Here is a 24,163-nt window from a genome sequence, read left to right on the forward strand (position 1 = left end):
CTAAGAAATTCATTACCCCTTCTTCAATTAAGAATTAGGCCTCTAATTTTGTTGAGACGCCTTGTTGTTCAGTCCTTGTGTACTATATGACGTTGATGTCCATATCCATACCGTCTCACTATCCTACTAGTTTGGGCATTCTGCAAATTATATATGTATATGATGATGAAAACAAACAAACAATGATTAATCAAAATGAACTATACGTAAGGGTGAAGATGTGAGAAAGTACTTGCCTCTTCTTCTTCCTCTTCTTCACCTTCGTCTTCTTCCTCTTCTTCACCCTCTTCTTCTTCACTTGAGTCATCATACGCATATGATACATGGACATCAAGTTTGTCCTCTCCTGTGTAAGCTTCTACATCTTTCTTAATCTTCATGGCTGAATCTCCAACCTCACGCTTAATTTGAACCACGCGAATGGACTTTAAAGACTGTATATCCCCAAATGCACAAGGGATTTCCGCAAGCTCTTCACAGTGTTCTAGTATTAATTTCTCAAGGTTGGGAAAACTTTCCCTATCAACTTCCCATTCAGAAAATTCGGCAGATACCAAACGCAAAGTCTTAAGACTTTGATAGATGTCCTCACTTGCATCCCACTTGTCCTCCACGAAATCACAGTCGATAATCTCCAGAATTTCAAGCTCAGGTAATGCCGCCATTGCTGAAAACAAAGCACATCTCATGGGAAAACCATACAACCGTAACTCTTTCAAGCTTGTAGGGAAGTGATATTCATTGGGAGGTGGGATTTTGTCTATTAACTCGGGATCATACTCGTAGCAATATTCAGCCCATGCTTTTTGGTAGCTTGCAATGAGTGATTCAAGCTTATTAAGAACATCAATCTTGGGAAACCAATCGCCGTGTGTAGGAGGATCTATCGGTTCCTTGATGATGCAATTAAGGTGCTGAAGATTTGGGAACTTCTCCAGAGCATCATTCGTGCCTTCAGAATATGAGATAAGAACTTTGGATAAAGTTGTCAAGTCTTCTAACTTTGAATTCTCAGCTTCCAATATTCTACTTGGTTGATCCATAATAATGTCCCATTCATTGTCCACTTCAAAGAAAGAACATAAGTCGATACTCACATGTTTCAGCTTCGACAGTTTGAGTATTCTGGGCAGTAGTACCATGATGTGATATCCTGGTTCGATCAACAGAGTTTCCAGATTCTGTAGGTTCACCCACGACAGTGGAATAGCGTTTATATAAGCCTGAATCCTTAAGAACCTCAAATGAAATAGGGAGCCTATTTCTTCAGCTAAAGACTCTCCCAGGACAGTGTTACCCAGTTCCAACACTCTAAGAAGTCTCAAGTGTCTTGTGTGACAGATATAGCTGGAGTTATCAAGCGAACCGCTCACTTTCAAAGCTATGAGATGCTTACTACCAGCTGAAGACTTATGAGAATTGAACAAAACACATCTTTTGTGGAGTTGGCCCTCGTCAGTATGAATGGTTAGACGACGGTGTAGGAAATCCGAACCATGAAATGGAGCACCTGAATTGATTAACTTCAAAAACTTTTCCTTTTTGGCTTTTACTGAACAAAAGTCGTGCACAACATCATGTACGTAGCAAACCTTGATCATAACAGAAAAAGGCTGATTACTCTCACAGGGGATATGATCCACCATTATCAGGCTACTGGAAATTAATGTATCCAAGTCACTTTGACTACTCTTGGATGGAATATCACGATCCACCAGCCCTTCGTCCATCCACAACTGCATCAACTTAGAGACTGGAGTTCGTTTGCTCTTTTGATATCTTGCAAAGTAAAGCAACAACGGCTTCAGATGGTATGGTAAATGGTCATAACTTAATTGCATAACCTTCATCATCTGCAAATTTTTGTCGGCAGAAATAAAGGAATCCAGACTATGCTGAATCTTAAGCCACAAATCCTTTTCCTTTTTCTTTTTCTTTGCTCTAACAATTACACCAGCAATCAAAACAAGAGTCAAAGGAAGACGTTGACATTTCTCAACTATTTGGTGTCCAACTTCTGACAGTTCAGCAGGGCAGCTTCCTTCTCCAAATACCCTTTTTTCGAATAACTCCCAACTTTTTTCAGGTGTTAAAAGTTGAAGGTGGACAGGATCACTACGGCATTTAACTTGCAAACCTACTTTACTACTTCGGCTAGTTAAAATAATTCTATTTCCTCTCTTAACCTTTGGAAAACATGCTATTAACATTTCCGCCGTTGCAATATCCCACACATCATCCAAGACAATGAGGTACCTTATATCGAGTAGTGCACGTCGTAGCTTTTCAGCAAGGTCTTCCTCACTTTCTTTTTCTTCCGATCTAGTAACTTGCTGACGAATATGCTGCAACACCTTTGACTTGTTATACTTTTGGGAAACAGTGCACCAAGCACAAACATTGAAATGACTAGCAACTAGTTTATTTTGAAACACTTTGTTGGCCAGAGTAGTTTTACCAAGTCCTGGCATTCCGACAATCGAAATGACATCAAGCTCGGATTCATGTTCATCAAGGAGCTGTTCAATGATCCGGGCTTCTTCTTCCTCATGACCTACTGTTACATCAACAAACTCAATTGGCTCGTCGGAAGACTTTGCATCAAGGGGGTCATCCCCATTCTTATCCTCCAGTTGTAAACTGGTGACTTCTGCCACGATAAGCTTGATCTTATCAATGACACTTGGAAGTGAGAAGATGAGATGCTTAAGAGCATTATCTCTAACAAGAATGCAATTAATGACATGTTCTGCCTCATATGCCACCTCTAAAGAACGCACCCAACAATCTTTAACTACTCCACTAGTGTCGTCCAATGTTTGCCTGACTTTCCCGAAAGATGATCTTAGGAATTCGTGGCTTTCTATCACCATCATAATTTCTTTCTTTATCAGAGCAACTGAATAGACATTGGAAATGAGCAAATCATTTAAATGTCTAAGTAGAAGATTAAGGAAGAGGAAACCATCATCCATAGGAAAGCAAAGTTGAGATGACTCTGGAGCTTTCTGAAAAATCTGTCTGATATCTCCCTTCATTCGTTCAATTTCGTGCCACAAATCTGGAGAAGAAAAGTCTTCTTCGTTGATATTAATCCCAGAGCTCTCCTCCAACAGCTTGCTCACCAGAATAGATATCTTCCTTGTAATTAGTCCAACATGTGCCAACATATTGTTCAATTTGTCAGGATGGATAAAGCGCTTTGGTATATCAGTGAGAAAGATCAATAGGAACTCCATCATGACATTAATGCTTTGAGTTGGAGCGTAATTGACAGCTAGCGCACCTTCCATGTGTCCTTGGATAAGAATCAGATAATTTTGAAGAATCTTTGGAGATGCTTTTAAGATTTGCTGAACCCACCCTTTTAGTTCTGTTGACCTTGGTTGTTTCTTGATCTCCGAAGTACAAATGTATAGAACTTCCAGCTCAAGAGGGATTATGTCAATGAGTAGAGACGTAATCTTGGAAGAGCATTGAGAGACATCATACTTGTAGAAATAGTTCGAATCACCAATTTTTTGTTTACGCTTTCCAGTCCAAAGATCAAAACAAAATTGTGTTACTCTATCAACTATCGTTTGGTACCGAGGATAGAGATATTCAGTTCTTGTTTTGTTGGCCATGATGCATTCCAACCCATAGAAATCTCTCAGATGTCTGCATACTTGCCGAAGAATCTTGTATTCACTCATCAGGGGGAGAAGCAAATCAGAACAATACATTGGTAGATCATAAAGGTGTTTGAAGATGCTGTCCATGTATTCCAACATTTTCTCCTCTGTCGTCGTGGCTACATAATCATTCTTCAAACTCAAATAACTTTTGATCTCTTCCAGCAGCAGAGGGGCAAGACCTTCCATGTCATATTTCGCTAGGATTAATTCATCTTCATAGAAAAGTGACCTAGTAAGACTATTGAACTTGTCTTTATTCAGAAACCACATCCTGTCATAAAAGTCATCCAAAGTCGAATTCCCAAACAGGACAAATGTTTTTAGGAATCTCAGTTCCATTCTTAGCATTTCAAACTCATCCAATTTTGAATCAATGAATTCTTCTTCTTCATTCTTTATTTTCTTCAAGCCATTCAAGAAATCATCAATAAGATTCCCGATTCTTCTTCTTTTTTCCTCAAATGGCAGCTGCTAAATTAAAAAACACAAACATCACTTACCGTTATGATAACATTTTACTATTGTTGTTAGAAAACATACATTCAAAAGAGACAAGAATTAAAAAATTACTCCTCCATCTTAAATTTCAATTTATGTGACATTATTGAACTGAGCACTACATTTGAAAAATGAGGAATTACTTCTGAAACTTGTAATCTAAAACAAGTTATAACTATTTGTGTGACAATAATAGAAACAGGGCTCGTCTTAGCAATTGCCAATTAGCATCAATATTTTTTTGGCCTATGAAAATCATTACGACAAAAGACACTTTTACCGATATATATTTAGTGATAATAATTACTGCTAATTTATTTCCTAGATCCAAAAAATAAACTTTTACTACTATAATGTGTATGCGCTCTCTGCCTCGAATGCTACATTTACCCATTCCCTCGATGGATAGTAAGATTAGCTCATGAAAATATGATCCGTTTAACTCAATTGAGTTTGAGTAGGTCAATGATCCGTTCCGTTATAGGCTCAGCTCATTTTGACTTGTCAATTCAACAGATTTAAAATTTGAGTTGGGATGTAACATAAATTGACCTATAAGAAACATTGTCAAAATATTTTCAAAAAGATATTCTATTTTCTTGATATACAATATGATTTGTTTAACATAGTGCATCTTTTCCTCGGCCATGTTTTTATCCCGATTGAGTCTTTCCCGACAAGATTTTTAATGAGCCAACAAATATAAAACATATTACCATGAATACTTACTGAGAAAGTTTAAAGACTCCTGTGCCTATATCCATCATTTACACTCACCCACTTGGGGATGAGGATTACCCCAAGACAACCCGACGTTGTAACACCTCGAAAATTTCTAAGTTAAGACCCAAACTATTCTTTATATGCATATAGACTCATACCGGATGATTCCTAGTTTTTCATGTGTGTTAAGGTTATTTAACAAGTGTAGGAAGTGTGTCGGAAGTGGTTTAGGATTGTAAGGTACCTCAAACACCAAACCAAGTTCAAAGCATTTCTACCGGCTAAGTTTTTTCATGAGTTCATATAAGGATCAACTTCAAATGACAATATCTCTCAGTTTATGAAGTGTTAGGTTATCCATTACCTATCAAATTAAAGGATTATGAGTTTTCTTTCCAACGCCACCGATCATTTTTCAATCGAATCCAGAGTTAAAAGTTACGACCGATTTACCAGAGACCCTCCAACCTGGCTGACTGGTCCGTGACCAAGTCTGCGTCACGGAGAGGAAGCGAACCTCACTATCCACTTGAATAGAATTTCATCTTCCAGCTCCGCGACATGGTGCTAACGTGGAGATGGGCCAAAATTTGCCATTTTTTATTTGTTTGAGGGTATTTTAGTCCTAAAAACTTTAGGGAGTTATCTAAATGACCCTAAACGTATAGTTAGTCAGTTATTCATAATAAAACCCTCTCATTCCCTCCTAAATTCCTACGCTCAAGAACTTCAAAAAAAACACTCATGGCTTCAAGAAGCAAGATCTAAGGTTAATTTGCCAGGTCCCTTTCCTAAGTTCTTCGTCCAAAGGTATGTTTGAACATTTTCTACTTCAAAGTACTCATACAAGGTTCATATTCTATTATTCGTATTTTCCTAAATTACGGATTGAGGTTAGGATTGAGAGATGCTTTCATAAAAATTAATTACAAATGTTCCTCTCTTGTTAATTGCATTCAAATTACTTTATTATGATTTCGGAACTTGGATTGTTGCTTTTGAATGGGTGAATTACCTCATATGATTTTGGAAAAGGGTTTTTCGGTTATTTGATTTGAGAATTTGTGAGCCTTTCAAAAGCTTTGATTTTAAATGATGAGCAAGGAGAATTTCTCCTCCCAGTAAAATGTTAATGATATTGCATTTTATATGTTGTCTTATAACTTGGAAGACTTGGATGATGGCATTGAATGGAATACTTTAACATAAGTAAGTCTTTGGTTTACAAAGAACGGATTAAGACTTTTAAATGGCTAATTGTACAATTCAGCATGGTTACTATGGCTTGCAGGTCTTGGTATGACGATACCAATGGAAATATGCCTTATACAAATAACTCTAAATAAATGAAAACTTGTAGAGGTTTTAATGGGGCTTAGATAGAGTTTGGTAGTATCACCGAGAGGTGTAAGGTCCCCGTGACTCATCACCCGGCATTGTATTTGCCGGCCTGGGAGGTCCTTGTCCTAAAATATGGATATGATTGTTGCATGTTGTTAATCAGAGCAACTTCTACACTATTTTCTTTGGGAGAGTTTGGTTTTCCAGATTCTTATATCTCTTAATTATGCGACATACATGGATTGGGGTCCTCAATTAGGCGGAGGCTGGATCCATATAGCGCGTGGGTCACTTTATGTCGGTGAACACTACCTTACTCAGGATAAATGCTTTTCAAAAGGTCGATGTCTAAATACTTAAGGTTTGCACTTATGATTTTTCCTTCCTTTATGGTTATATTATATGTATGTATATTGCTTTTCCCTTTCCCTGGGTTACATGCCAGTACTGATTGTCCTCGAACACTACATCATTTCATAATGTAGGATCAGAGACATAAGTTTGTCGTTTCGAGCAATTATAGATCTTTCAGGGACAACAATTACCATTGTGATGAGCTTTCCATATTTCGAAAAGCGGACTCTTCTTTTATCAAGTCTTTTCTTTGATTTTCATGGTATGTTAGGGGCCATGTCCCAATGTGGGCATTGTTATTCTGTTAGTAGAGGTTTTGTAGACCTATGATTTGTTGGAATTGGTTTTCTTATTAAGAGTCAATTTGGTTGTCCTCTTTTGAATATTAATTGAAATGTGCCTTATCTTCCGCATTGGTATTTGTATTGCATTATCTGAGTTAAGTAGTTTGTTTGGTTCTCTCGGGCCTAATTGGATTCCGAGTGTCATGTCACATTTAAGGTGGAGTCTTGACGTTACAAACTTGGTATCAGAGCTTAAAGTTCAATTTTCCTCGGGTGTATATGAAACCGTGTCGAGTGAAGTCCTTTTTATGAGTGTGTAGTGCGCCACACTTATAACGAGAAGGCTATGAGACATTTAGGAAATGTTTCCCATTCTTTTATACTCCAAATCTTGCAATCGATCCAACCGTGATAAACTCCTACAGACTTCCTGCTTTATTCTAATTTCGTTGGCTATGCCTTACTTTTAAGGTGGCGGACGTGTTTAAAGCTCATATTTCTAATAGAGCGATCCTTTTGGATTTAGTCATCAAAAAAGGTATGGAATTTGCACTAGGGATTAAGAGGAGTCCATTATTGCATCAAAATTTATTGGTTCAAGTATATACCCTTACTTTCATGAATCATGCGGTTGAGCTAATGTAGGACGGGTGTCCAGGTGATCTAATAATCTTTTTTAAATGCCAACTTAAGGAAATATATATATATATATATATATATTTTGGTGTTGTGACCCGTGAGCAGTGAAATGACACTTGAAGTGTGGAGTCATAAGTTTAGAAGTCTAAGAGTGGGAGTAGAAATTGATCAGAGAAGATAGCGAGAGTATTGTATCCATTAATTGAGTGATGGAGGTTGTACGTCCTTATGGTGTTGGTTATGGTCTAGCAAGACTAGAGAAATTTATGGTAGTCCATAGAAAAAGGATGGTTGGTTAAGTTGTTTTTAAGTTTATTTGAAATAAGGAAGGAGCTTTTGAAGAACAAGCGTAGGTGGTGAATGGAAAGATAGGGTGGCTAAGAATTTACAAGTGTAATTTTTAGTTGGTGGTATTGTAGAGGAACTCCTTGTTGCTTAGAACTATACGCCTGGTTTAATTGTATGTATGGGTAGATAGATGTGATATGAAAAAAGAAGAATGTGCTAAGAGATTATAATTAGATAGAGTGCAAGATAAGTTTTACTATTTTATCATGGGGATTAGTGAATTGGTGATACTCAATTTGTTTTCTAGTAGTTGCAAGCCGGTCTAATAGGTGAGGAGGTGTGTAGTAAATTTTAAGTTGTAGTAGTAATGTTGCGAAGAAGATGTGCATATAGGCCATAGTTACACGAAATTAGAAATTTAGGTTGATTTTCCTTATCAAAATTTTGATGGACTAGTATAGTATGTGGATGTTCCATCGATAATCTATAATTTGTACTAGACATTAAGTTTGAACTCTAGATGTTGATTATGGTGAAAAAAATAATGATATCTTGAGGATGGTAGAACAGTCTTTGTGGAAATGGATCTTCTAGGCTAGATGTGGTGTGAGGAATAGTTTAAGTTGGTATCTCTTGAGAATCTTTAATATGTGCGCAGGATTTATGTGAGGACTAGTGTTAAAGCAGTGAATTGTGGCTAAGTCACTAGATGAATAAGATCCTTATGTTTGTAAGAATATAAAGTATCCAAGGTATAATACTATTAGATGAGATTTTAAGTTTATAAGTGTTACGTGTACCTAGTAATATTTTGGATTTGCCTCGTATGAAGGAGGCTAGGTGGTTAATATATGGTTCTAATTATAGTTTAATTAGGGGAATTATTACTAGATGATGTGAGCTCTTTGAATAGTACTAAATTCTTTTGAATTGGAAGGATATGGGATTAGAAGTTTAATGCTAGTAGATTGAGGAGTGGAAAATAAATTGTCAAGTGTTAAAGAGTGGGGATGTGTATCCCATGAGAGTTAAGTTTTAGGATGATGACAAACTTGGTGTTGTAAGGGTAGTGTCTCTGAAAGGGATGTCCTAGAAAGAAGTTGGTACCTTCTTAATATATTATTCATATGTATAAAATTATCTGTTGCATTGAGTATTGTTCTTATAGATCTGTTTATACAATGGGTATGCAACCCTAGGATGGTGACCTTGGAGATAAGGGGGAGATGATAAGTATTGGACCATGGGAGGCCTTGAGTTTAATAGAGGAGTCTATGATGAGTTCCATACGGATCCCTTCTTAACCTTCTAACATATCCCTCGTACTTCTGTTTAAGAAGACACTCTACCATGTTTGAGATCCAGATTCGTTATACACAGTTATGTTCATGTCTGACCCACTGAATGGAAGAGATAATGGTTCTCAAATGATACAAGTTCACCTCTAAACTTCCAGATATTCAAGTATGATGATATGATGCTCATGATTCTTAAGATTGTGTCTCATGTTATGCTTAACTCTAAATAACCTGACTCTGTAGGAGGTTACCAATTTATAGCATGTTATGCCTAAAATCCAAGATGGCACGTGGCTCATGTATTACACACTCATTCCTTGTCTATGTATAAAGCTCAAGCACTTCATGCAAATTCTGAACCATGTTTCACTCCTCGAACAAGGAGAAAAATGTCTCGTATGGTAATTCTGCTTTCACCCTAATATTTGTTGGATCCAAAGTTTAGTGCACCCTGCTAATTGGTTATGAACTTATGTTTCCCGATATGCTCGTTTTCCTAAGAACTCATGCCATGTTATATGTATGCCAGAACAATCATCTGTCCATTCTCTATGCGTTTTATAGATTAGGTATTCATGCCTATTGTACCGCATCTTACTCCTCTCTTGAGTATTGTGATAAATATGAGTCATAATTGAGTAGTATTACTCCTATTTCTTGATGGTCGTACTCTAGTACCTCAATGACCTCTCTTATGTTATGATTGTATATAGTGGTGTTTTAAAGTGAGGGAGCAATGATATAGATAAGAGAGTAGATGTTCGTTATAGGGAGGGTTGAGGTGTCACAATTCGAGCTAATATTATAGGTGAAGGGCAGGAGTGAGATGGGCAGTCTATTTGGCTAAGTGTAGGAAGTATGTCAGAAGTGGCTTAGGGTCATAAGGCACCTCAAACATCAAGCCAAGTTCAAAACATTTTTACCGGCTAAGGTTTCGCATGAGTTCATATAAAGGTCAACTTCAAACGACCATATCTCTCAGATTATGAAGAGTTAGATGGCTCATGACTTATCAAATTAAAGACCTATGAGTATTCTTTTTAACACCAATTGTTCATCAATCGGAGTCCGGAGTAAAATGTTATGACTAATTTTCCAGAAAAACTCAAACCTGACTGACCGATTTGCGACCAGGTCCTCATTAAGGAGAGGAAGCAGACCTCACTGTCCACTTGAATAGATTTTCGTCTTCTAGCTCCACGACACGGAGCCAACATAGAGCTGGACCAATATTTGTAGTTTCTTTTATTTGTTTGAGGGTATTTATTTCCTAAAAACCTTTTGGGAGTTATCCAAATGGCCCTAAACGTGTAAGAAATCAGTTTTTGTTAGGAAATTAAGATTTATCTAAGAAACTCCTACTTAGTAGATATTTTTATGTAGTAACCAAGTCTTTTATTTAAAACTAAGTGCTGGTCAGTTGGCCACAATAAGTGGTGGTTAGTTGGCCACAAAGAGTGGTGGTTAGCTGGCCACTTATGTATTGTGTTTTTTTTCCTGCTTGTTTTGTGGTTTGTAGTCCTCATACACACACTATATATATGTGTGTGTAGCCTATGAAATGTATATCTTGAAATAAGAAGAATGCTTAAAAATATTCCAACTTTCTCTTCTTCTTCCCTGCAGTGTGTAGCAATTTACAGCTACATTTTATTCATTGCTTCAATTTTCTATTTTCTAATCCTTCTTCCCCTTCTTATAACATGGTATCAGATCCCATTTCTTACGGGATCTGAATTTGTTTTTGTTGTTGATTAGCTCATCTTTTTTTAAAGCTTTTTTCTTGGATTTGTATGCTAGAAAACATGGCACCAGAAAATCAACCAACAACGGGTCCTCCGATTTTTTCTGGCGATAATTATCATATTTTGGCCATAAAAATGAAGGCCTATTTGAAGGCTCTCAACTTGTGGGATGTCATTGAGAGAGGAGAACCTGTTGTCCAGCCATTGAGAGACAACCCAACTCTTAATGATATAAAAAAGTATGATGAATTGGTGACAAAATCTCTAAGAGCTCTCACTTGCATACATTCCAGCCTTACAGAAGTGATGTTTACAAGGGTTATGGCATGTGAAACAGCCAAAGAAGCCTGGGATAAGCTAAGGGGGGAGTTTGAAGGCAGCAACAGAGTTAAGTCCGTTAAGGTCTTAGCTTTGAAGAGGGAGTTTGAGCTCTTGAAGATGAAAGATTCGGATAGTGTGAAAGAATACTCTTCCAAACTGATGGATATTGTGAACCAAATAAGGATACTTGGTGAAAACTTTCCAGATCAGAAGGTTGTAGAGAAGATCATGGTCAGCCTTCCGGACAAGTTTGAATCAAAAATCTCAGCTATTGAAGAGTCTTGTGACTTGAATACTCTTTCAATAGCTGAGCTGATCTCTAAATTAAAAATCCGAGAGCAACGGGTAACCATGAGAAGTGAAGGGACAGTTGAAGATGCCTTCCAAGTAAGGCATAAATTCAGGCAACAAAAGGAAGAAAAAAAGTCTCTTTAGACCACTCTGGAGAAGTGAAATCTGGTGGATACCAAGGTGAATCGTCGAGGAGAGGTAAATTTCCACCTTGTGGTATTTGTAAGAAAACAAACCACTTGGAGAAGAATTGTTGGCAGAAGTCAAAAAGGTCCCCTATTCAATGCAGATATTGCAAGAAATATGGGCACATTGAGAAGTATTGCAGGAAAAAGCAAACTCAAAGTGGTCAGTCTTCTCAACGAGTAAATTTTGCGAAAGATCAATAAGTTAAAAAAACAGAGGAGGAGGTATTTATGGCTTCGCACACATTACATGTTGATCGATGCAATTGGTATGTCGATAGTGCATGCACAAGGCACATGGCGATTGATGAAAATCTGTTTGTTAGCTTGGAAAGGTCTGATAGTACCAAAGTGAAGCTTGGAAATGGTGCACTAGTGCAAGCTCAAGGTAGAGGGTCCGTAAAATTTCCTGCGGATGAAGGTATGAAAATCATAAATGATGTTCTTTATATGCCAAGCTTAACTCAAAACTTGTTGAGTGTTGCTCAGTTACTTCATAATAATTACTCACTTACTTTTAAGGATACAAAATGTGTCATTTATGATCCTAAAGGTTGTGAAGAATTTTCTTGTTCCAAAAGAGGTATGCCCTGAATCTCTTAAAAAATTTCAAGCTTGATAAGTGCAAACCTGTTGCAACTCCACTTGTTGTGAATGAAAAGTTAATGAAGGATGATGGAGAAGAATGGGCAGATTCAAAACTTTATAGGAGCCTTATTGGAAGCGTGTTATATCTGACTGCTACCAGGCCAGATGTGATGTTTGCAGCTAGTCTATTGTCCCGATATATCCAATGTCGTAGCACCAAGCATCTTGGAGCTGCTAAAAAGGTGTTGAGGTATATTAGAGGGACAACTGATTATGGCATTTAGTAGTTGTTCCTTTTACAAGAGAGAATATTAATTGTTGTTTTCTCCTTGTATATGAGAGTGGTGTACTCCATATCAAAATAGTAAAATAAGAATTATTCCAATCATTTTACAAATAGGATGAAACCCATTTGGCCCCTTGGCTGGAGGGGGGGTTTGTTGGGCTATGACCCATGTTACAGCCAAAGGCCCATGGCCTAATCCTATTTGTAAAAGGATTGGAATAATTCTCCTAATTTGGTTTCCAATTCGAATTGAAATTATAATCCTAATTGGAGTTGGTTTTGGATTTAGGAAAAAGTACCACTCTATAAATAGGATGATTTGAGAGAATTATGTAATTGCTCATTGATATTGTCTTTAAGAGACATTAGGCACATAAGAGAGGTTTTTGAGAGAGCTTTCAACAAGAGAGAAGAGAGAAGAGAGAAGAAAAGAGTGTTTTCCGCAAGAGTTTTGCCTCTCCGATCAGCAACCTTCAAATTGCGTTTGCCGATTTATTAACCGTTGGATCGGGCTGAAATATTTACTAAGTGTTCCTAACATCTTAGTGTTTGATTTGAACAGTGGAGATCGGATTTGGAGTTCAGCAATATCCCATTTTAGGTCCCGAACAGTAGCTCTATTTTGGGTGATTTTCTTCCTATTACTTTTGTTGTTATAGCTATTACTTCTCCTTACTTGGCAATTGTTGTGTAGCCATTTAGGAGAATATTTGTAACCCTCTTATTGTTATAGTGGAGCAATTCGGATTTTGAAGATCCCGTGGTTGTTATCTTCGATTTGAAAGGTTTTTCCACGTTAAATTTAGTGTTATTTATTTTTTTTGTTTTTGGATTTGCATCCTTCCGTCATAACATGAAGAGCATCCAACAGGGTCGTAGAGGTCACCCAATTCCTATCGAACTCTGTCACTTCCTTGTTGGCTTTGCGAGACTCTCTCAAAACACCAAACTCGCTCTAAAGTTCCAATTTGAAAGCCTCCTCTTAGCAGTGATGTTCCCTGACTACAACTAATTCAACTTCCAGTTAGACAACCTTTACATGAAGAGATTCGGTATCTGAAAGAGGTATGTACAAGTTGTCCTGCCTTTTGAGAGTTCTCAGCTAGAAGACTTCGGTTAAACTTAGCAAGTGCTGACAGTATGACCTCAAACTTTTCCAGAGCTCTATGGTTCTCCTAGAAAAGCAGAAACAAGAAGGTTCTTGAAGCTTCCTACATCTTGTTATCTGCCGAATTTGCTGACCAAAGTCCACATACCTCAGTCCAAGCATTTATAACATCCCAACTGGCATCGCAAACACAGTTAGTTTCTCCTGAGCCTTATTCATAGTAGTGATAGAAATCAAATGGCTCTACAAACAAGATGAGGGCGTCAAGTCTTTGCTATAAACAAGGAAGAGCTAAGGATATATCACGTTATCTGAAGGATGGTAGCAATCAGCTAGGAGAATGAATTCTCTAAACCATCAAAAGACGGTTCCATCTCGCTCTCATAAGCCAAGGCTATCACTAAGATATCACCTAACACATCAGCACACCTGGAAGTACTTGTCATAGACTGGGGTGGAGCGGGATCCGAAGTTCCTGCTTCAAAATCCAAAATACGGGTCCTTGCTGGCCTTGGGTATATTAGCGTCGCCTATTGAATTTGCTTCACCTCTTTTTTTGTTAGCTCCACTAAAACATTCAGGAACTTCGTAAGGGATGGTTTCTAGGAGGTCTTCACCTCTTCTCGTGCCTACATATTTTTCATTATCCTTCACTATGACCACCACAGGCGTCACTTTTTGCCAAGCCTTGACCATCCGATGGAGAAGTCGGGAAAAAACACTCCACCATAGACTTATTAGAGTCTCGAGTTTATTTCTATTCAGAGAAGCCATGTGAAGTGAAGTGAGAACCCCACCTATTTGACATATTATGACCTATTGTGACCTTTATCATAGTACCTCAAATATTTATAACTACAACTTTAGATGAAGGCGTATCTTGGCAACAAACTTGAAGCCTTACACCACCTTATCATGGTAGTCTCTTTGACGGGCTCTGCCAAAGAAAAAAGGTCGAAGAGTGGTGTTAGCAGTGAAAAATTGTGGATTACCTTAGTGAGAAGTCTCACCGATGGAAGCCTTTCCTCTTGATGACTTAGAATATGTGCAACCTCTTTGGAATGGTCATTATTTAAAGAAAAAGTTGATGGTCTACCTGGTTGGTATTCTTAAGATGCATAAGAATGTGAGGAAGAAGACATGGCAAGACTAGTTTTCTAAGAGAGAAAATAATAGCTAAAAGAAGAACACTTTAAGTATCCCTTTCTGAGTATGATTCCTGTCAAATGTGAAGTGATGGTTTAACCAATCAGCCTTGTGCTCAAAGCCAAATCTCAGGCGAGTAATCAAGTACTGTTGATAGTAGTCCTTTTCAGCTGTCAGAGTAGACTTTTTGTACTAATATCCATAACTGATAATGCTTAGTTAGTTGATTTTGATGATTTAACAAATTCAGAAAACAGGTAGAGGACTTGGTCTCTTTGAAGACATTTTGCTGATAACGACAACAGGTAATTACTACAAAATAAATTTTGCCAAGCTTGCAGGTCTATGTGTATGCAGCCGAGTCCCTGTGCAGAAAGCCCAGTTGTCTAACCAATACAAATTATCCAACACAATATATATCACTGATATATACATTCTTTACAACATTTTCTCACTTAGCTTTTTGGAATCAAAAAAAGGAGAAATCCATTGAAGCTTATGCTCTCAAGAATCGAAAATTGGCACTTGAAGAAGACCAAGGACCTGATAAAGTTATCAGTCGTTTTGTTCTTGTTTTTAGAGTTGTAATTTCTTGGTCTTAATCTTGTAAGGTCTACTCCTAACTATAAAGGAGGCTAGACCAGTTCTTTATTTTCGTTTCATTGTTCATCTTGTCGAAGTAATCAGAGGTAGTTATGAATACCACTTGAAGTTTAAATCAGTTAGGAGTCTAGTGATTTAAGAAGTAGTAGAGTTACTGCTTCAGATCTGTAACAGAGTTGTTACAAGAAGTGAAGAGGGATTATGAGTGCAATTCCTAGATTGCAAGAGCTTGTAATCTGAATCTTTGGCTCAGTTGTTTTAGTGAAGTTTTGAGCTGAAATCCTATGGGACAGGTCGTGATTTTTCTCCCTTGAGCAACGAGTTTCCACGTAAAATCTTGAGTCTGATTTTATCTTTCTGTTCTTTAAATTTTCTGTACTGATTTCTGGTAAGGGACCTGGTCTCAACTGTTCTAGTAGAAGCATACATTCTAACAATAACTTTTATGCTCTTTAAGTAAATTCTTGCATGAAAATAGCGAAAACAAGTTGCACAAGTTTATTGTCTTCTCCCACCGACCCAATCCCCCAACCCTCACCCCAAGGGTGGAGCTACGCTATAATCCAAAACACCCTTCGCCAGTTAAATTTTTAAAATTAATGATGATATACCTCATAATGAACACACCTGAACAACTGAGTTATGCAGCTCAGCAGTAGGGTGTTCGAGGTTTGCTCAACTAAAATTTATAGGGAAAACTCAATAACATATTTCAAATTTAGTGTTTGAATAAGGCTTTGAGGATAAACTACTGAAAAAATGGCAAAACTAAATATAATATAGTTTGATTTAAAAAATTTGACACCCTTCATATTAAAAAAAAATACTCTCTAAATTGAACACCCTTATATAGATTTCTGGCTTCGCCACTACTTCATTCCTTGACCATCCCACCCACCGCCACTCCCACTCTTCATTTTTTACTTCCCTTCATAATATTTTGCTAGATAATATATAAATGATATTAAAATAATATTTTCTTACTTATTTATCAAACACTAAAAAATAAATGATTTTTTTTCCGTAAAATAATTTCTTCCTACCAAACACACTAATTTAGAACATGTAAAAGTATTGATAGACATACCTTTGAGTTTCTTCTTATTTGGACCCTCTTTGCTCTTCTTCCTCCTTTTTTCATTTATGCCGGATTTAATCTCTAACCTCGAACCAGCCTTCAATTTCTAGAGAGTTGATGTTTAATTATCAGATCATCCAACATATACATTCTATAATTATCAAGTCAAAAATATAAACAAAAAGGGAATTTTGAGTCCAAATATTTCTTTCAAATCAAGTGAATCACTAAAATATATGTCAAAAATGAAATCGAAAGAGAAAACTAGCTAGAAATTATATTTTACCTTTACCACCCAAAGCTGTTAGAACTATGAAAGTTAACAAGGAAATTATGTGATTTAAGAGACATCTCACAATAATAAAACTTAAAAGCTAATGAAGGCTAGCTTGAATATATGGCCAAACAACAAGAGAAAATTGACAAACTTCATCCTTTATCTTTGCCACTAAATTATTCGTTATTTTGGCTTATCATATTTTATGAAGACTAATGGAATTGAGGTCTCGTTTTATAATTTTAAACACCAAGTTGGATGCAGTTGTATTATATATTTTTCTTATATCCTTAATCATTCTTGCATTGTATTGGAAAAAAAATACAATTTAATAACAACAATCACAACCTACCTCTGGAGGTTATTTTTTAAATAGATAAATGAACAAAATTCAAAAAATCAATCTCTGTAGATCGATTATTTTTAATAATTACCTATTGTGTAAAAAACTATCGACGACCTCCGGAGAGATTAATTTTTTTTTTTGCGAAAAATGAATTTGAAGAATGTAAGTAATAATAAAAAAATTAAAATCTTAAACCAACAAAACACCAACGGTCTAGAGGTAAAAATGTAGCCTATCCCAATAATAATGAGAATTTGTTTCTCAGATAACACATTTTACAATTGTGTAATTTTAATAACTCGGAGGTCGGTTTATTCTCTAGGGTTAAAAGGTAGTATTATTTTATTTACTCTTATCCCTTGATCCTTGCAACTATATATGAACTATATATTATGGTAGTTTGTAGTAGCATTTTAAAATTGTAACCTAATTCATGACTTATTCAAATGACTCCATCTGATAAATATTTTAATTCGTAGCAAGCTATTGGATGGATTCTTTTGTTTCAATTAGTTTATCAAAATCTAGATCTGAAATAGATTAGTTTAAGTTTAATAAATGAAGTCTTTCTATACTCTATACCAACACAATAATTTAATATTTCAGCTAAGACAAATAATTGTAAACTTAAATTAATCAATTTCAGATCTAAATTTTGAGTATTCTAATTTAGTGTTCACGTTATGCCCCGTATGATACGTGATTTGCAAATTATAACAGTACTTACAAATGGCATGTTCAACAAGAAATTTATGTCTTTTCCCAAAAATAAAATTGCCCTTACAAATTTCCAATCGTTATTTGTTTGACTTTTCTCTTTTTTTTTTAAAAAAAATATTGCTTATATGATCAAATTTTAAATTATTGTTTAACTAAATATTGTGTAGTTTTGATTTGAAAATTTTGGTGTACCAATTAATTTCTTACAAAATTATCACTTTTTCAAGTTTGAACATCCTTAACTAAATCCTTAGCTACGTCGCTGTTTTCCCTTCATAATAAATTTTAACTTTTGTTACATCACGAGACCAAAGTATGGTCCATAGTTAGATGTACGACCCATCCTACACGATCGTAGAAGGATTATACTAAAATACATCATCTCTGAGGTTTGATCTACGAGGCCCATTTCTACATACCGTAGTTCAGACTATGACCCGTAGCTAGGCTCCGTAGAATGATTTGGGATGGGTTCCTGAAGATGGATCTTCGAGACCAATCTACGGTCCATAGATAAATCTACGATCTGTATTGTTGGTTCGTAAAAGTCAAGCTGGGGTTCTAAGTTTCTGAAGTTTTAGGACTTGGTTTACGAGGCCCATCCATGACCCCTAATTCCCTCTCATCCTGTACAAGGTAAAATTTCAACTTCCTGAATCTCATCTACAGACCGAATCCACTAGCTGTGGTTCCATGTACGACTCATAAATTTCGTCCATAAATTCCAAAAATTGAAGACTTTCAGATTTTTCTGCACTGTCCAACATGATCTGTACTAAGGGGCTTTTGAGGTGTTACAATATCTCTTCTTTGGAAACATTCGTCCTCGAATGAAGTCTAAATAGGCTGAAAATAGTAGGGGGGAAAGATTTGCAACCCAATTGAAAAGCTGAACACTGAAATTGATGGAGTGACTGACTCCTTACTAAAACATGAATACTTAACTGATTTCATGAACATACATTCATACTAAGATATTGTAACGATCCATTAGGTCATTTTGAGAACTAGAACTTTTTATTTCACAAAAGACTCATCTCGTAAATTTTTAACGGGTATTTTGGACTATTCAATAACCATGATTATTTAGTTGAGGGGTAAATTTAAATAGCTAATTTAATTAATGGGCTAAAGTGGTATTTTATTTAACACCCTATACCACTTATCCTATAATTATTGAAATAGAGTAGAAAAGGGTTTTATATGATTAACACCCCACAGCGTTGGGGCGGACGTGGGAAAGAAGAACTGCTCTGGGTAAAACTTATACAATCTCTGAATTTGTGAAATTGGGATATGATGTAGGCGTATAAAGTGGTATTATATGTTGGTGTGGAGAGATGTGGGTTTCAAAAAGTTATAGATTGATGAAGGAATAAGATTAGAGGACAACATAATTGAAAGGCTTAGATATGAGGTTCTGTTATGGTAATTGTAATTTAGTGGAGGACAACATAACTAATGACTATCATTGAATAATGATAACAATGACACTTGAAAAGTAATCATTCGAAGTTATATATATTATGTATAAAATGACTTTGCAGGAAGCATGTCCTGAATGTTGCTTCCATAATTAAAGTATTGGATATGTAGTTTTGATTAAGAAAACTCTTGCGATTTATTATATTATATTCCAATATTTTGATATATTGAGATATTAATTAAATATTAGGGTATTGTGTTGTATGAATACCATTAGAATTATGTTAATTGTAGAAGTTAAAACTTAACCCTAGACATGAGATTTAAGAAATTAATTATAGAATTAAGTGAATTTTGGGTCTAGACTAGACATATAGTAATATGAGTGTCTACGGACTCGTTTGCTTACAGATATTGTATACTTGATAGATTGAAAATGTGAGGCATTGAAGAAAGGAAATGCATGGTGGATTAGCTTGCTTTACTTTGGTTCTTCGGCTGAGGTAGGTTATGGTTTATTCTATATCATAGATAGACTCTTAATAGTGATTAATAGTCATTGAGTAATGTGTGAAGTTTAATATGCATTTAATTATTGTGGTTTGAATAATTGGTATGTTGTTGTGATTGGTCTGAAATCTCAAGACCGTGAAATCCATAATATTGAACTTGCGCTATCAAAAATGGCGCCTTGAATAAAGAAGGCTTGATAAAATATTATTAATAAAGTGGAATATAATATTAAAGAATGATAAATTAATTATATTTGAATCGAGTGTCACGAGCCGACACAGTATATTTAGATCGGGTGTCACGTTCTAACACGGTAATATTAAAGAAAAATAAATTAAAATGACTTAATGCTATCCAATCTCCAATAACTCATGACCCATTTTGGGTCATGAAAAACTTGGTATCGGAGCCTTATATTCGATGATCTCATCACATAAGGATAGGTCTAGTAGAGTCTTGCAGAACGGTACAGCGACACCTTTAATTTTCTTCGAGAGGCTACAGGACTTTAGGAAATCTCTATTCCTTCTTTCTTTTGTTCTATTACTTGAATTCAATTAGTATCTAGGTGATACAAATTGGTATCTAACCTTCTTCACTTTATTTTCACAGATGGTTAGAACTAGAGCAACCAAATCACCTAAGCCAGCTGTTAGGGCTGTAGCTAGATGAGAAGTAGCAATGAGAGGTCGTGGTAGATGTCGGGGATAAAGCCCACCAAGGGAAGGGTCCAAGCAGCTAGGCCAGCCAGGAAAAGAGCAACGACCCTTCCACCGACTGATGAGGTAGGTAGAGAGGATGTTGAGGTGGAGGATGAGCAGGTTCATGAGAGAGAAGCACCACCCCAGCCTACTCCAGAGATGATCCACCAGGTTCTCACCTATTTCGGTGGGTTATCCGATCAGGAAAAGCTCCCTCATCACCTCATAATCTAGGAGTTCAACATACAATTGTTGTGGCTGCCCACATGACTGCATCGTTCGGAATAAGCATGTTTTCTCGATTGACTAAATGTCACGTCCCGGGAGGGTACCCTAGACGTAACCGGCACCCGAAGGCCATTTATGACCTCCGAGCGAACCACCTGATACAGTCACTCATTCATTCAATCATATTCTCTTAGCAGAAACTCAATTAAAGAAATCCTTCTCATAACATAAGGGCCGAAGGCCAAACATTTACAAATCAAAGAAGATAATCAAAATAGGACTCCTCAAGATGACCGCTCGACCTCCCCACACTCCAGTCTATGAAGCCTCTATTCAAGTCTAAAATGTGCCAATGACAAGCCCATGGCTACCGACAATCTAAATAAAGAAAAGACAATCAAAACTGTACAAGAAGGCCCAATATCCTCCGGAAACTAGGAGGACTCACCGACTGGCTGGAAGTGTATGTGGATCTTCAACGGAGCGCCTGTTGATGATCTCTAGTACCTGTCTCTGCATCATGAAACGATGCAGGCCAAATGGCGTCAGTACATGGAATGTACGAGTATGTAAAATGGCCGGATGAAACCACATTAAGAAAACATCAATATCAACTCAGAACCTCAACTCATACATGTATACATCACAACTCACTCAATGTCCTAAGTCCAACAAGAATAGTTTAGACAGGACTAACTCATAATCCACTTAACTCAACTGACTCGGAGCACTAACAAGGCCTAAATGGGAGTTTTTCTTAACCGACAACCATCACCTATGAGCCGGTGATAGTACAACAATCCGACGTTGTTGCCACGTCCGTCCATACCATGCCAGGGTATGAACTCCTCTCTAATCATGAGTACCATCGATTAGTCAAGCCCTATCATTTCAGGACAATACAAATGGGAAACATCTGACTTTAACGGTTCGATCCCACGGGAAGCATCCGACTTTAACGGTTCCAATCCCTCGGGAAACATCCGACTTTAACGGTTCCATCCCTACCTACATTGGCGGCGTAGTTTCTGGGGTTCGAGTATGGACTATACTCTCACCCGCTTCGGTGCTCGATACTCCTTCCATGACTCTATGCTCATAAGACTCCTCAAATCATCTCAAACAAGCCCTCACGGCTAGTTTCATGTGGTATAATACCACCTCATCAACTCGGTTCTCATTTGCAATTCAATTGAGGCACAATGACAAGTCTCATTTAGGACCTTGTCCAGTTGCCAATTCCTTCCTCATATCAACTCAATCAAGCCTCCTCTATAGGAACATTTATGACATCTCCTCAAGATTTAACACAACTCTATGACTTCAACTCAACCATTCAAATAGACTAGCGCATTTAAGGAAATTGACTTAAACAACATATTCACATGGCTAAAGAGGTCAACAAAACATAACAACAATTCATCTCCATCAATTCATACTAATCAGGAAGGAATTTTAAGGACTTCTTGGCTCAACAACATCAACACACATAGCATTATATAAATAGGAGACAAAGTTCATATAGACATACACTATACCAAGAACTCTATTTTTCATGAATATCTAACCTCAAAACTCAGTCATTCAATCAATCAAATTCTCAATCAAATATCAATCAAAACTCAAAAGGCACAAATGAATTCGAGTCAAGGAAATGGTCATTACCTTCGACATCCTCCTCGGTAGGCACGAATAGATGTGGATATTTAGATCTCATGGCTTCCTCCACTTCCCACGTGGCTTCCTCAACAATTTGATTCCTCCACAGAACTTTTACGGAGGCAACTTCCTTGTTCCTCAATTTGCGAATTTGGCGATTAAGAATTTGGACTGGGACCTCCTCATAAGACAGGCTATCCTTAATTCCAACGCTGTCAATGGGGACTACCAACGAGGGATCGCCCAAGCACTTTTTCAACATGGAAACATGGAATACCGGATGAATAGAAGCTAGCTCTAAGGGTAAGTCCAACTCATAAGCAACACTCCCGATCCGCCTCGAAATTTGGTATGGACCAATGTATCGGGGACTAAGTTTCCCCTTCTTTCCAAACCTCATGACCCCCTTCATGGGTGACACCTTCAAATACACCCAATCATCCACCTCAAACTCTAAGTCTCTCCTTCTCACATCGGTGTAAGATTTTTGGCGACTTTGGGCTGTCTTTAGCCTCTCTCGGATAACTCATACCTTCTCCATAGCTTGATGAACGAGGTCAGGCCCAATCAACTCGGCTTCACCAACTTCAAACCACCCAATAGGCAATCTACACCTCATCCCATACAAGGCTTCATAAGGAGCCATTTGAATGCTTGCCTGATAGCTATTGTTATATGCAAACTCTATGAGAGGCAAGTGATCATCCCAATTTCCCTTGAAGTCAAGCACACACGCCCTCAACATATCTTCCAATGTCTGAATTGTGCGCTCTGCTTGGCCATCTGTCTGGGGATGGAAGGCTGTACTCAAGTTCACCCTCGAACCTAATCCCTTCTGAAAGGATTTCCAAAATTGGGAAGTGAATTGAGCTCCTCTGTCTGAGATAATAGACCAAGGGACCCCATGCAATCTGACGATCTCCTGTATATACAACTTCGCATAATCTTCTGCGGTGTCAGTAGTCTTAACCGCCAAGAAGTGAGCTGATTTCGTCATTCTATCCACAATCACCCAAATGGAATCATGTTGCTTTCGGGACTTCGGCAAGCCTGTAATAAAGTCCATATTGATCATCTCCCACTTCCATTCTGGAATTTCTATGTTTTGGGCTAGACCACATGGCCTTTGATGCTCAACCTTCACCTGTTGGCAATTCGGGCACTTGGAAACAAATTCCGCAATATCCTTCTTCATCCCACTCCACCAATAGATTTCCTTTAAGTCATGAAACATTTTCGTGGAGCCTGGATGAATGGAGTACCTGGAACTATGCGCTTCGGCCATAATCCTCTCTCGAACATCATTGACATCCAGCACACATAATCTATTTTGGTACCTCAACACACCATCCCCCCTTTGGTGAAAACCATTATCTCTTGTTTGTGAACAATTCCCTTCAATTGGAGAAGGATAGGATTTTGGTCTTGCTTCTCCTTTACCTCTGCCACAAGTGAGGACGTAGACCCATCCTGAATAGTAATTCCGCCTTCATTGTTCTCTCCCAGATGAACTCCCAATCGGGCTAATCTGTGTACCTCTTTCGCCAATTCTCTCCTTCCTTTCTCCACGTGGGCAGTGCTACCCATAGACAACCTGCTAAGAGCATCAGCAACAACATTAGCTTTACCTGAGTGGTAGAGGATGCTCATATCATAGTCCTTGAGTAGCTCAAGCCATCTCCTTTGCCTCAGGTTGAGTTCCTTCTGGCTAAAGACGTATTGCAAACTCTTGTGATCGGTGAATACATCGATATGCACTCCATACAGGTAGTGGCGCCAGATTTTAAGCGCAAACACCACAGCCGCCAGCTCAAGGTCATGAGTTGGGTAATTCCTCTCGT

The 24,163-nt window shown here is 37.4% G+C and overlaps 1 protein-coding gene across 2 annotated transcripts; it reads right to left on the reverse strand.

The window, feature by feature from the left end:
* Window positions 1-196: 196 nt before the first annotated feature.
* LOC129904931 (putative late blight resistance protein homolog R1B-16) lies at window positions 197-16,882 on the reverse strand. Of its 2 annotated transcripts, none has more exons than XM_055980345.1 (3): window positions 16,740-16,882; window positions 16,463-16,559; window positions 197-4,145 (listed from the first exon to the last, which is right to left on the reverse strand). In XM_055980345.1, exons 2-3 carry the CDS (start codon window positions 16,514-16,516, stop codon window positions 201-203), a joined length of 3,999 nt encoding a protein of 1,332 aa, XP_055836320.1. In that variant the 5' UTR covers window positions 16,517-16,559; window positions 16,740-16,882; the 3' UTR covers window positions 197-200. The 2 variants fall into 2 exon arrangements, with proteins under 2 accessions (XP_055836320.1, XP_055836319.1); XM_055980344.1 differs by having other exon boundaries at window positions 197-4,148.
* Window positions 16,883-24,163: the final 7,281 nt, after the last annotated feature.

Source organism: Solanum dulcamara, chromosome 10, assembly GCF_947179165.1.
Source record: "Solanum dulcamara chromosome 10, daSolDulc1.2, whole genome shotgun sequence".
Lineage (NCBI taxonomy): Eukaryota > Viridiplantae > Streptophyta > Magnoliopsida > Solanales > Solanaceae > Solanum > Solanum dulcamara.